Consider the following 13,800-nt stretch of genomic DNA (forward strand, 5'->3'; position numbering starts at 1 on the left):
AGGCTCTTGTGTGGGTGGCAGCACCACTCTTCGGCATGGGCTAGAGCAACCTTTGGGACTCACCTTGGTACAGGCCACCAGCTGGGAGGTGGACAGGGCACACTGTGTTGCTGCAGCAATAACCTGGGTCTGAAGCCCTGAGTCCTCTGTCCGCTGTGCCACACTCTTGGCCTTGAGGACCAGGGCAGCTGCAGCACTTGCCACGGCCTTGGCTAGTTGCATTAGCACCTCCTGTGAGAAAAAAGCAGTAAGTATGGTCTGAGATCAGGCGTGGATCCCTGGACCCTTCTCAGAGGCGTAAGCTGGTTCATTATTCCCACTGACTCCAATCACATGACAGTGTATGCAGAAGCAACCAGAACCTACCCCAAGCCCCTGCCTTCAGCACCCAGTAGGACAGAACCCACACCAAGAGAAACAGAGCCTACACCAAAGGGAGAAATGTGTGAGGCGGATACACTCGGTCAGCAATGGGAGGGAAGGGCAGCGCTGTTACAGCAGGATGGAGAGAGGAGGTACTTTTAGCAGTCCCTCCCATCCCCAGCTTCTTTTCTTCATTTCTTCTCATTCTTGGTTGGGAGCAGTTACCATGGAGCCTTGGGAACAAGTCCCTGCACTACCCTCCCGGATCCCATTTCCCAAGCCCTGCCTCCCCATCTCCCATCATGTCCTGCTCCCCCAGGAGGCTGGGGGAGAGGTGCAGAAGCGAGTGTATGCGGCTCAGAGGACAAAGCTGGGAAGGCCCAGGCCAGAGGCCATTACCGTGGGGGGATCGTGGGGAGATCGAACCCCAGACCCTCTGGGTGCACATATCTGCATGGGAAATCCAGGATGACAAGTCAAATGAGGAAACTGGCATGGAGTGGGGAAAGGGGGGGGGGGCTAGAGGAACAGTGTCCTCAAGGTGGTAAGGTCTAAAGGATTGGAAGGGGTTTAAGATGTTCTCGAGTAAGGGCTGGGGTTACATATGGGAAAGACAGGGAAAAAGATGACAGACGGCTAAAAAATATCATCAATTAGGGCCAAGGATGAACTAGCAGGTTAAGTTTGGACTCAGAGATTCTGAATTCTCATCTCCTAAAAAAAAAAAAAGAGTTGAAGGTTCCCAGTATCATTCCTGGAAACAGGTTCAGGTTAACTCTGAGGGGTCAAGTCAGAATAGCAGGACTAGGAGCTGGACTCAGGATCAGAGGTCACCTCTTCAAAGCTGGGGTTCTGGGGGTTGGGTAAGTCACCAACCTGGAAGTGGGGGTCAGTATCACTTTCCCCAATTTGTTGCAACAGCTCCCCACTGGCCTGGCCCACGTTCCCAGCTGCTTGCAGCAGGTTCTGACGGGGCTGTGGAGAGTGAACACCAGTCAGAAGCTGCCCAATCCCTTCCCACACGCCCACAGGTCCTACGTGCCCATGGATCCCACACTTTCATTCTGTAGCTTGAACTGTCCCCTATTCCTTGGGCTCGAACCATCTACCCTCCCTAGCTCCATCCCCGTGGACCCTGACCTCAGCACTGGCTGGCTGGGCACTGCGCAGCAGTTCTGACACTGCCCCCGCAAGGCCCTTGGCTGCCTGCAGCAGGGGACGGCCACTGCTGCCTTCATCCTCCAGCAGGGCAGCGAGCAGCTTCACACCACGGGACATCTCCGTCAGGTTGGAGGAGATTGTGGTGACTGCACAGCCCACTGCAGTATAGTCTGTCTCTGCAGGGTCCCCTGAGGGGAGGAAGAGGAGCATGTGTGAGAGGCAGGGCAGACTAGACGATAGCTGGGAAGGAACACAGTCACAGGCACTTACTCACACACATGTCCCGAGACATACACACACAGTCCCTTCCATGAGTCAAGGTGCAGTCACACCCGAGCCAGTCACACTCATGCTTGCACACCCTCCCCCTCCCCCTATCCCACTACACACAATGAGCTTGGCATCCAGCCTACCCGCTGTCAGGTTCACCACGGAGGCAGTACCGGCTGTGATGGCATCTACCTGGGAGTGGATCTCATGCTTTGATTCATCCATCTTGTTCTTCCGCCAGGCCTTAGAGGCCTGAGAGAAAGAGAAACAAAATTCAAGATCTGCTCTGTTTTGATTAACCCCAACCCTGTTCCTTGGAGTCCCAGCTTCAATACAGTTGGCCTCTCTTCCATCCCATACTCACAGCATCCTGGCCCAGAGGGGGCAGAGTGTCAAAGTCATCCAGAGTGGCCTGGGCAGCCTGCACAGCCTGCATGCTGGAGTTGATGGTTCCAGTGAGTGCCTGCTGGGCTGAGGTCTACAAGGAGAGGAGTAAGAGGGAACACTTAAGGGAAGAGAAGATAAATGAGGACATAAGGCTAGAGAGAGGAATACAAATAGGGACAGGGGAAAAGACTGCTTAACTTGTGACTAGGCTCAGCTGAGGGTGGGGGCAGGGTTAATACTGTGGTGGCAGTGGGGGCACTCTTACCAAAGGAGGCATGTGTCCTCGGTGCATCTGGCCACTGGTAATCTGCTGCTGGGCAGGTGGCATGCTGCCCATCTGGAAATTCTCAGGACCAGAGGCTCCAGAGCGCATGATGGCAGGCAGGGCCACAGAGCCATGCTCCACTTTCCCCACCCGGTTATATTGCTGCTGAAGGACTGTCGACCTAGACAGGGGAAATACTGAGGAGCACTCAGAGGTCTTCCTCTCATCCCCTTCCCACCCAGCTCTACCGCCTTCACAGGTTCTGTGGTCTGGGGTGTGTGTGAGGTCTCATTACAGCCTTCAACTAGTTAAAGAACCATCCTAAGGATTCCATACCCCCTAACAGTCTGTGGGGTCAAGGCTGGCCTTCCTGCCCCTGAAGGATGGGATGAGCCCTGCTCCCTTCATACTTTTTGGGGGAAACTGAGTCCTCTAGCATAGTAGACTCCTCATCTCCTTCCATCCCAAAATGGTCTTTGCTTTTTTTCTGTAAAAAGGAAAAAGGAACAAGAGTTAAACAGGAAGTGAGGGAGAGGTAGCCTCCTTTCCCAAATCAGCTGTTTTCCAGAAGCGGGGTCCCCATTTCTAAAGGAGCAGCTTGGGGAGAAGGTGAGATAAAGAGAAGGCTGGTGGGGCAGGAGTGCACACCTTCTTCAGGATGATATCGATGTAGCCGGCAATGAGCTGTGCGATCTGCTCCCCCTCAGTTGTCTGTACTGAGTAGTAGCCATCTTGGTAGTCCCCGAAATCCTAGGGTGATAAGGTTGGGCTCAGTGGGAAAGCTTGGCAATCTATCCAGGATGGGAAAGGGCAGGATGGGAGCTCCAAGGTCAAGCTGATAAGGGTTTCTCCCCATGCCAATAGCCCTCTAGGAGGGAAATATTTTATTTCTGAGGAGTGGTCTTTATGCTACACATGCCATTTAGGAAATCTCTTTTCTCTCAGGATAATAAGATTAGAAGGACATTAACATTTACCGTTAAATGACCACACTTGAAGGTTAGCACCAGCTTTGAAAATGGAAAACTAGCATTTACTAATTTCTCTCATTGGGGTACTTCATCAAGTTAATACCAAAATATAAAGCCAGAGCAGAAAATTACAGTGTACAGTTGCTGCTGAAAGAGGGAAAGCATGTTTTTCAATTACCTTTTTCTTCCCTCTCCCCAAGTTTCCTATGATCTCAGCTTAATGTTTACAATTTTGTTCTGCTGATTTTAAAGAGTACGTTTCATTTAAGCATCACTCAACTCTCCAGCAGTTTCTCCTCTACTCTAACCTCCGTGCTCCTGCAATAGTTCCAAAGTTTTCTTTTTTTTCTGGAGTTACATTCAGTGCACCTGCCCCAAGGGAGGTAGAGAGACCTCTGCAGCTGCACCTTCTCTGAAAATTCCAAACCCTTTCCCCTCTGAGCCCCCAGGCTCACCAAGGTGAAGCTCTTGGGAGAGGCAGCCCAGCGTTTGATGTTGGTGAGGTTCCATTCCTGGATCACCTCTTTGGTCTTCTCATCCACTCGCATCACACACTCCTTAGTGATACCCAGAAGCCTGGGCACCAGCTTATTCTTTCCTTTCATCTTTTCCTGTGAGGCAGAGGTTGTCATTGGAGTTATAGGTAAGAGGTTGAATGAGAAGTGAATGGTCAGGTCAGATCAAGACCACAAGGGCGTGCTGAGGTGGGAAGGAGTACTAAACTAGGGTGTCTATGGATGTCCCCGGACAAAGCTACTTCAGGGAAAACGGAAAGGGAGGGAAAACACAAGGTAGGGAGAGAAGTGGTGGTGGAGAACTGACAATGGAAAAGTTTTCACAAGGTAGAGAATAGGACTCTTAGGGAATGCTGGGAAATGAGACTGAGGGCAGGATCAGACTTTCAGATAGGCAAGGGTAAGAGTGGAAATAAGAAGGGCAGTGAGAAGGGTCCATAACTCCATAACCCACCTTAACCAGGAAGAAGGAGACACCATATGTCTTGAGAGAACGTGCTAGCTTCACATAGCGTACCTTGGCCTCAATTTCACTCATCTGTCCACAATTCTTGTGTGCCTTAGAGCATGAAATGAGAAAAGATTTAGCAAAATATGGGGAGGCTAATATCACAAAGAGTTAGGTTGGGATGTTAACTATAAAGGTTAGGGGGTGCAGGGTATGAGAAATGAGAGGGTGAAGCTCTGGGGGCTGATAAAGGATCTGCAGAAGCAAAAGTTCAAGGGATATAGTTAGGGAACTTGCAGACATTCTGGAGATGTGAATGGATAGTTAGAAAGTAGGTCAAATAGAAGGCCTTTTGGGCTGAATATTCAAAGAGTGGGGATAACACCTTATATTTGTACAAAGACATACTTTTCACACTAATTTCAGGTATACTATCTCATACGATTCTCCTATCAACCCTACGCAGGGAAGGTACTGTTATCCCACGTTAGAGGTAAACAAAAGAAAACAAGAATATTGAATTGAATTCCAAGGCAAATGTAGTGATGGAGCTGAGATTAAAAGCCCAGGTCTTCTGCTTTCTTGGCACAGGAAAGGTGGGAGAAAAGCTTGGTGGTTGGAAGCGAGGAAGGAGCAGATGGGGAAGGGGCGGGGGTCCATTTAGTCAGTAGGATTAAGCAGCAAAGCTCCCAGGTCATACCAAACACTCTCCCCTGTCCCCATTCACCTGGAAGATCTTACGCTCTCCCTTCTGCTTCACATACTCCTTGGGCAGGAAGTCCTTCAGGCTATACCAGAAAAGGGAGGATCAGCATGTAGTGGACAGCATCAGGGATATATGGACCATGGACTGTGGGCCTAGGGGTGTGAGGAAATGTCTAGGACAGTGTTATCTTTGGGAAGGAAAACTCTGAGCGAACAGAGTCCAAACTGTCCCTGAAATTGAGGTGACTGAGCATTAGCTCTTGAATGCAGCCTGTGTCTGTCCCTACAGGGAAAAGGACTGAGGGAACTTGAGTTGGAAGCTCAGTCCCTGAGGGAAAGAGGGTCAGGAACAGAATTTCAGGCAACCAGGTACAGAAGGCACTCACTAGAAGGATGACCATGCCTGTAGGAAGCTGAGAAAGTCAAGCCAAACTCTACATTCTGAGCAACACCAGAGGATGAAGACTTGAGACTTTTTAAATGTAATGTTCCCTATGAGTAAAAATGTACCCTATTTCCCTCTGGCGACTGCAGTAGAATTCTTCAGACATAGGTAGCAGGGGCAGAGATTTGGACTATTTCGTATTCCACATGGGACCAGTAAGGAGATAAATGGCTGATGGAAGCTAAAAGGGTACCTATGTGGGTCAAACTCTGGTATCTCAGGAGAGAAAATGGGGTGAGAAGGCCTGGGATGGAGACAGGATGATTGGTGTCACAAAGGCAAGAGTCCTAGGCCCAGATGGGGTGTGGAATGTGAGTCACTCACTCAAGGAAGCCGGCCTTGTGCTTCTGCTCATTGTGGGGCCCAAACTGGATCTGGCATTGGAAGCCAGCAAACTCACAGGCTTTGTCAAATGAGACAGGGTGGGAGCCATTCAGGATATCATCACGTGCCTGGAGAGCACAGGGAAAGGAGGCAAACTTTGTGTGGGCAAAGGGATGCCCTTCATGGTCCCCTCTCCCTACCTCCACCACCCCAGGCAAGTCCTCTCCACACCTGCACATAAAGAAGATTCAGCTGTACAGGGTCCCGGGAGTCCACGTTCTGGTCCGAGTAGAAGAACTTCCTCCGCAGCAGAAGCGTCTCGTTCTCCTCCACTCCCTGTTCCCTTAGGGTGCGGCCATGGTCCAGCCAGTTCACTGGGACACACACAGTCTGCTCAATGCCAAGCCCCCACGGCCCCTGTGCCGCCTGGTCTCTGGATTTCCGCTTGTTCATTTCTTCATTTCCTACCTCCTCTCACTAATACGCTATGTTCTGTGAGTACAGGACTTTGTTTTCTTACTGTTGCATACCCGGTGTCTAAAACAGTGCTTTGTGAAAGCAGGTCCTCAATAAATAAAAATAAATGGCTGCCCCCTGCCACCCTGACCACTTCCAGTGCCCTCTCTTTTCTACTTCTGCTTACACTCGTCATCTGTGTGCAATTTCTGCTTTAGTTTCTCCATCTTCTTTTCATCCCGTAGCAGAGTCTTGTCCTTCCGTAAGGTGCCGGTCACGTCCTCCTTCTTCTCTTCCATCAGCTCTCGAACCAGAGAATATTCATCATGGTTGGTGATGCCTGGGGGAGGGGGAGGGGTTGGTAGCAGCATCTTTTGCCAGAGTTGGAGTTCCCTGCCCAAGCCGTCAGCCCCACCGAGACCCCTTACCAATGCGGGCACAGATGGTCATAAGCATGTCGGTGACAGTCTTAGAGTCATCCACCATGATAGTCTTCACAGTTCCATCCAGCATACGGATCTTCAGGGGCCTCTGTTTCTTCCTGTACTCCATGGTGTCCTGTTGGGGCAGGAATAGGAGGTAGGGGCCCACTTAAAGCTAGCGGTATTACTTCCTTTTAACACAGTCAGAGGGGAGGAAAGATTACTAAAAGGACTACAGTGAGTCACTCAAAAGCAGGTAGTATGACTGTCTGTGATAGAAAGCACGGGAGGGGTCAGAGACAACAGATGTGGGTGCTGAAAAAATAGAAGGTGGAACAGGGAAGTTGACGGAAGAGGATGTTGGTGATCCTTGATGAAGTGATACTCACCCCATTTCGGAGCATGTAGTAATCCAAAGCTTTCCCGGCCTCCAGCCATATACCCTTTTTGGGGTCATCATCTGACAGAAACAGCCCAAAGTCGCTGGCTAAAAGAGAGAATGGATCACCTCAGACTTATGAGGACCCCAACGTGGCTGAATGGCTGTGCCACTGCCCTTACTATTTCCCCAGTGATTCAGGGCTTAAAGGTGAGGACGGGAACCATGGAGCATAGACCTGAGGGATGAGTAGCCTTAGGGGACAATAAATAGGGTCATCCTTCAAGGCCAAGAGCCTGGGAACAGAGAAGGGACCGAGGACTCCCACCCCAGCCACATGGATAATCAGACTCACGAGGGCCAGCTGGGGCCTCTGGGATACGTTCACGAATGATGCGACAAGCGTCGTACACCATGGTAGACGGCTCGAACTGCATCGTCTTCACCACATTCCCAATGCTGATCTTCAGCGAAAGTGCAACCATGGTGGCAGCTTCTCCTCTCCAGGCTGGCTACACCTGTCCCATGGCATCAGGGCATTAGAACACCCTCATAGGAGGAGAGGAGGTCCCCCAGATGGAGTCCCAGGAAGGGCTGTTTTTGAAAGGAACTCACCAAAGCAGATAGCAATGAGGTTGTTTTTGTTTTATTTAATTCTAAAGAGTGAAAGATTAGTTACTTCAAAAGGACCAGTACCAACCATCTAAGATATCTGAAGGAAAGGCTGCTGTGCAAGGTGCAAGAGCAGGTCTGAAATTCAATGTTACCTGAGCACAGTGCCCTGTCCTTACCACTGGAATCTGTGCCTCCCTTCTTTCTTCCAAGTGTCTCTCTCTTACCTTGTCCCTGCTCCTTTCCCAGCCCTGACTCTGCCTTGTTTTCATCTTTTCCTGGTTCAGCCTTTTTCTCTCTGTCTCCCACTAAATCCTGCTGGCTTTTCCCTGTCTTGGATTTTCAGAGCTCTGCCCTGACTCATCGCATGACCTTCCCTCTCACAGCTTCAGCTTCCTTCTCTACAAAATGAAGATGTTATATTAGATAATTCCCAAGGGCTTTTGAAGCCTGCAAACACAGACTCTAGCTAGTCTGGCAGGGAGATCAAATACTGGCCATTCAAGCCATCTAGGCCCACTCCTGTCCCAGCTTTCCTTTAACTTGGGATGCTGGGGGGCTCCCCAAGGAGCTTGGCCCATATTTGGCTTCCCTGGAAATCAAACTAGAATAATGACCCTCTAATCCAAAGGGATCTCAGAAATTATCCAGTCAACTCTTCTATTTTGCAGAAGGGGAATCAGACCCTGTGGAAGATGGGGAGAGGGGGAAAGTTCAAGGCAGGCCAGAGAGAGAACCGAGTCCTTCTCAGTCCCTGCTCCTTCTAAGTCAACAAATCCTCACAACTCCTCCTATGCTAACTCCTCTTCAGTAAGTCCTTCAGAGACTTTGCCCTCAGTCTCAGAGGCCTCCCCTGAAGGTATTTTCAGTGCTTCTCAGGATGCTAGTCCCAACCTGCCCCGTCCCCACACCCTTCTGTCACCATCTCTTAGTGGGCTGGAGGAGCCACTAGAGGCAGCAGGTGGCGCACAGTGCACAAGAGGACAAGTCTGCCCGGCAGCTGATGATGTGACCCAGCTCCATGAGGGGATTGGTGCTTCTTAACTAAGAGAGTGAGCACATCTAGGCTGCTCGTTCCCCTCCTGGCCAACTGCTAGCCCCAAGGGAAAGCAGGACTAGGGGCAAAAATGGAAGCAGAAGTGGGAGTGTTGGAGTACAGAAGGCAGTTGAAAACCAGGGAAGTTGGGAAGGGGTATTTTTTTTGGGGTGAAGAGGTTAGAAAGCATGGGTTGAGGGAGATTGAAAATTTAGAAAGAAACAGGGGACAGGAGGCAGAGGTGGGAAGGGTCTGGGTGAGGATCTGATGGACCATTTTTGACATCCTCAATAGTCCAGAGTCTCAAAAGAGAGGAAACCACAGCTCACTATCTTTACTCCCAAAGAGAGAGGACCCTCCCAGTCTCCCCAGTTCCAGCTCTCTGCCCACCTCCCCATTCCTCGGGCACTTCTCCCAGGAGTTGGACAGACCTGGATGTGGGGTCTCTGGAGGGTTGGAGCGAAGCTGGTAGAGGAGTCAGAGGAGCTGAGGGCAAGACTGAAAGGACCCTCCACCCTAAGCTGAAATTGCACATCTCTCCCCATTTCCTCCGGACATATGGACACCCCCTTCTTCCTCAAGTACGGAAACCTCTGCTGAGACCCCGATAAGGGAGTTGAGTCATGCCTACCCTTACTCTCAGGCTGGTTCTAACTGGATATCCACATAGCTACAAGAGGGTGAGGGAGGAAAGGGAACTGAGGAATGAATTGGGGGTGATGAGGGCATAGAACAAGTATAGGGAGAAGCTACCCAGTTCCTGCCATAGCCTGAGAACTTTGTTACCCTCTCCATGTTTTATGGAACAGCAACAACACCCCCCCATGTCCCCCTCCCAGGGAACTCCTCCTCCCTCAAGACATTCCTGAGATACATTCCAGAGGAGTTGGGCAATTGGAGGGGGGTGGGGGAGAGGAGGACAGGAGGTCAAATCCCAGCAAGGAATGGAATGTAAGTGTACTGGGGGTAAGGAATTTGGGGCACATGGAGAATACAGTCAGAGCAGATACCCACAAACAGAGTTGCAGAAAGACAAGGGGTTATAGAGAGGTACAAAGGGAGAGAGAAAGCCGAAGAGAGTCAGAATGGAAGAAAGTTGGGGGAGTAACACTCAGTCTGTTACCAAATTTGGCCTCTGAGTCCGCAACCACGAGGAGGGGGGTAGTGAGGGTTGTGGGTGAGACTGACATATCCGGCCTCACGTTGCTGGAGGCTCATTTAGGGTTGGAAGGGGCAGCTGAAGATCTGGATCTGACCTCCCACAACACAGCCCCTGCTCACCTACATACACCCTTACCCATGCATATTCATTCTCCCCAAATGCACCCCAGCCTATGCACAGAGCTCTTTCCCACAAAGCTCCTTACATTGTTTCTAGGTACACGCTATCTCAAACATGCAGCCCCTACACAGATCCCATCACAACCACATTATCTTCCCATAAAGACCTCATCCCACACACACAGCTTCCCCACAAATACACCTCTTATCAGCAAGCACAACAGTCTCCCTACATCTCTTCTCCCATCATATAGACATTCTCCCTCCATTCATCCAGTAAGCATTTCTGAAGACCTGTGGTAGGGAAGACCCTGGGTCAAACTTTTAGTGGCTGGGAACCAAGAGTAAGCCCTACCTAGCCTTTGCCCTCAAGGGGCTCCCAGTCAGATTAGTGGATAACTACAGAATTACACCACGGGGCAGGATGTGGTAAGAGGTTGTGTGCTCAGGGGAGGATCCCTTCAGGTTAGGGAAGGAGGACAACATAGTCTTCATGAAAAGTGTCCTTAGAAGTCCGGATTTAAAAAAATAAAGATAAAATAATAGTGAGCTATCTTTTTATTAACTATTTGTCCATTGCTTTGCATACACAATTTCACTTAACCCTTACAACAACCCTGCAAGGTAGGTGTCATTATTTCCATTTTTACAGATTATAAAAATGAGGTTCAAAGAAGTTAAACACTTGTTCAAGATATTTACCCAAAGTCACACACCTAAATTGTGAAGCCAGGATCCGAACCCAGGTCTCTCTGACTGCAAAGCCCAAGCTCTCCACTACACCAGCCGCAGATGAGTCAGGGGTAACATTCCAGGCAGAGAGAATAGCATAAGCAAAGGTGAAGCAGCAGGAAATCACGGAGAGGCATTCAGGGAAGTGAGTAGACAGGCTGGCTGAAGCACAGGGTACCTGCAAGGCAGCAGTGATGGGAAAGTCAGGATTAGGATGAAAAGGCAGGGGAGGACTAGAGAGAAGTATGAGGGATTTGACCTACGAGAGGGTGACATAAGCTAAGGGAGGCTGTGAGCAGAAAAGACATAACCAGAACTGGATTTTAGAAAAATAACTCTGGCAGTTACCTTGGAGATTAGTTAGAAAGACACTGCATTAGCACAAGTGAGAGATAATAAAACCAGAGATAGAATAGTGGAGAGAAGGATGCCACTCATTAGAAATTTTAAGAGGTAGAACAGACAGGACCTGATGACAGTCTGTCCTGTCAACCATAAGGGACCAGGACCCAAAGTCAGGTTGGGGTCCCATAGCTTCTTGTCATTAGCAGCCGTTCAGTAGCTGGGGCAGCTTGAGTGTAGGTAAGAAACTGGGAAGGGGGAAAGAAAGGATCAGGCTGAGCTGGGAATGAGAAGATGAGGCTATGGTTAGAGGATGTGGCAAGGCTGTAGGGAAAAGGGGATGGGGATGTGGTTAGTACCAGGTAGGGGCAGAAGGGATGAGGTTAGTGTACTGTGTCAGACGGGTACTAGACTTATCGGTATGATCACTTTGTAAGGTAAATAAATAAATGCCTAAACACTGTGTTGCAAACCTGAAATTAATATAATATTGTATGTCAACTGTAATTAAAAAAAATAAAATGCATGCACATATCTCCTCTTAAAATTAAAAAAAGAAGGGATGGGGTTAGTGATTATATCAAGCTGGAAATGGGGAAGACAAGGCATAGAGTAGGGGTGGGGAATGTCTGGCCCCCAAAATCATTTGGTCTAGCCCTGCCAAAGCAACTGCAGGTGGGACTTGAAATTCAATAAATCTAGGAGCTTTTTTCACAACTAATTTTTAAGTTGATAATTTTGTATGGCCTGCAAATGATGTTATAAATATCCAAATGGCCCTTGGCAGCAAAAATGTTCCTTACTCCTGGTATAGAGGAAGGCTGGGAAAGCTGGTAGTAGGGAAAATACTTATATAATCAGCCACTGGATCAGGCTGGAAGAAGGGGAAGAACAATTATGTGGACAGTGGCTAAATCAGGGAATGATGAAGTGAGGTCAGAGGCTAGATCAGGCTACAGAAGGTTGAGAAGAGATGGGGCTGTGGTCAGTGGCTAAATTAGGCTGGGATGGAGGAGAGTGAAGGGACACTGGTAGTGTCTAAGCAAAGCTGGAGTTGTGGAGGGGAGGAGGCGAGGCAACCAGTGGCTAGGTCAGACTGAGTAAGGGATAGTGCTTCGGTCAGTGGCAGGGTCAGGCTGGGAGTGAAATGGGGGTGTGGTCAGTGGCCTGGCTGGGCGTGGGATCTGCAAGACCCAGTTTCCTCTTTGGGTCTCATTTCCTCTTTTCTGTTTGGGGAGTGGGGGAAGGGGATCTACAACTACACCAAGAAATTAAGGAGGTTTACAATCAGGGGATGGCACAGAGCAGGGACCAGGGTTACTTGCCAGTTGTGTTGGGCTAGGGGTGGGGTATTCAGCACATGACTAAGGGGTATGCAGGTGAATGAGTGGGTGAAAGTTGCAGGAGAGTGCTATAAAATGATGGGGAAGCTCAGATTTGGTACTGTCAATCTTTTAAATTTTACCTGCCTTAGGTCATCGACCTTGACCTCAACTACAACGTCTAAAACTGACCCTAATTCCTAACATTAACCTTGACCCTAATTTGTTTCCTGTTTCCCAATACCGGCTTTGACATTCATTCCTTTCCTGACTCAATCCTTCACTATTTAGTCCTAAAACTGACTATGCCATGGTTCTCTAATCCCTAAAAGCTGAATTTCTAACCTAATTCCTGTTGTTGACCCTGAACTCTGACTTACGTTGGCCATCCTAAAAAACAAAATAATGGCCTTAATCCAAACTTTCCATACATAAAAAAGACCTGACTCATACTAATAACTCTAAATTTTAACCCTGGCTCTGTAACTTCTAAAGCTAACCTTGAGTTCACCCAATTCCACGTAATCCCAAACTCACCCAAAGCTTTCCTACTCACATAACCTGCTATCAGCTAACCTCAAAGTCGATACCCGCCCTGCACCTTACTGTCACCCCACTCCTCGCCCTCCCCAAAACTTATCTGAGACAGAGATGTGCTCCCAGAAAGGGCGTGGCTCCCGCAAAAGGGTCTACTTTAATTTCGAGCTCAAGCCTAGATAGACTGGACGCTGACCTCCCCAAGAAGACCCAAAACAGGAGGCGCAGAAGAGTCAAGGGCCCCGCCCGCCGGTCTCCCGGGCCTGGCCTCGCGGCCCCACCCAAAGGCTCCCGCTCGTCCCGGTCCGACCTACCTGCGCTGCCTGGATTATGCCCCGCCCGCCGGCCCGCTAGCCGGTTCGTTCTCTCGGTGGCTCTCGGGATCCGGCCTCGCCCTCCCTTCGGCACTCTTTAGGCCACTTCCGTCCCCGAACGTCCCCCACCCGTGGGCGGCGCCCTGGGCCGGCGCTCTATGGTTGCGGGGACTGCAGGAAGCTGCTCTGGCCCCAACTCTCGATGCTCGGGATCGCGCGGAACACGGGCCGCCCCTCCCCAGCAGGAAGCAAGGGTGCGGCGCAGCAGGGGGAAAACTCTCGAACTGCGCTCGAAATCCCCTTTAGTCTCGGAAACTTCGTTTCCCTAGCTTGGGGCGGAGGCGGAGCCGGTTCCCCAGAATGCCCGCCCTCAGGGTGTGAGAAGGCGGCAGGGACGTCCCCTCGATTTGCATAGCTCCCGGGACGTGGCGCGGCACCTAGGCCACTTCCGTGTCTCAGGGAACTCCAAGTCCCAGAATGCTTTGCGGGCACGCGCGTCACTTCCGTTGTGTT

At 50.1% G+C, this 13,800-nt stretch overlaps 1 protein-coding gene across 1 annotated transcript in view; it reads right to left on the reverse strand.

Annotated features, from left to right (window-relative positions):
* Window positions 1-13,391, reverse strand: part of TLN1 (talin 1) — a 31,030-nt gene extending 17,639 nt beyond the window's left edge. Inside the window, exons 1-19 of the mRNA XM_016222887.2 lie at window positions 13,288-13,391; window positions 10,757-10,950; window positions 7,467-7,629; window positions 7,122-7,219; window positions 6,739-6,868; window positions 6,498-6,650; window positions 6,086-6,228; window positions 5,855-5,982; window positions 5,108-5,168; window positions 4,387-4,491; window positions 3,873-4,028; window positions 3,095-3,196; window positions 2,857-2,933; window positions 2,447-2,627; window positions 2,159-2,272; window positions 1,938-2,046; window positions 1,504-1,712; window positions 1,240-1,338; window positions 64-231 (exon numbers count right to left, since the gene is read on the reverse strand). Coding sequence (XP_016078373.1) covers window positions 64-231; window positions 1,240-1,338; window positions 1,504-1,712; window positions 1,938-2,046; window positions 2,159-2,272; window positions 2,447-2,627; window positions 2,857-2,933; window positions 3,095-3,196; window positions 3,873-4,028; window positions 4,387-4,491; window positions 5,108-5,168; window positions 5,855-5,982; window positions 6,086-6,228; window positions 6,498-6,650; window positions 6,739-6,868; window positions 7,122-7,219; window positions 7,467-7,596 — 2,163 coding nt within the window. The 5' untranslated portion in view covers window positions 7,597-7,629; window positions 10,757-10,950; window positions 13,288-13,391. The remainder of the gene's footprint in view (window positions 1-63; window positions 232-1,239; window positions 1,339-1,503; window positions 1,713-1,937; window positions 2,047-2,158; window positions 2,273-2,446; window positions 2,628-2,856; window positions 2,934-3,094; window positions 3,197-3,872; window positions 4,029-4,386; window positions 4,492-5,107; window positions 5,169-5,854; window positions 5,983-6,085; window positions 6,229-6,497; window positions 6,651-6,738; window positions 6,869-7,121; window positions 7,220-7,466; window positions 7,630-10,756; window positions 10,951-13,287) is intronic.
* Between the last annotated feature and the right edge of the window lie 409 nt (window positions 13,392-13,800).

The sequence above is a fragment of the Miniopterus natalensis genome, chromosome 12, assembly GCF_054644295.1.
Source record: "Miniopterus natalensis isolate mMinNat1 chromosome 12, mMinNat1.hap1, whole genome shotgun sequence".
NCBI classification, from domain to species: Eukaryota; Metazoa; Chordata; class Mammalia; order Chiroptera; family Miniopteridae; genus Miniopterus; species Miniopterus natalensis.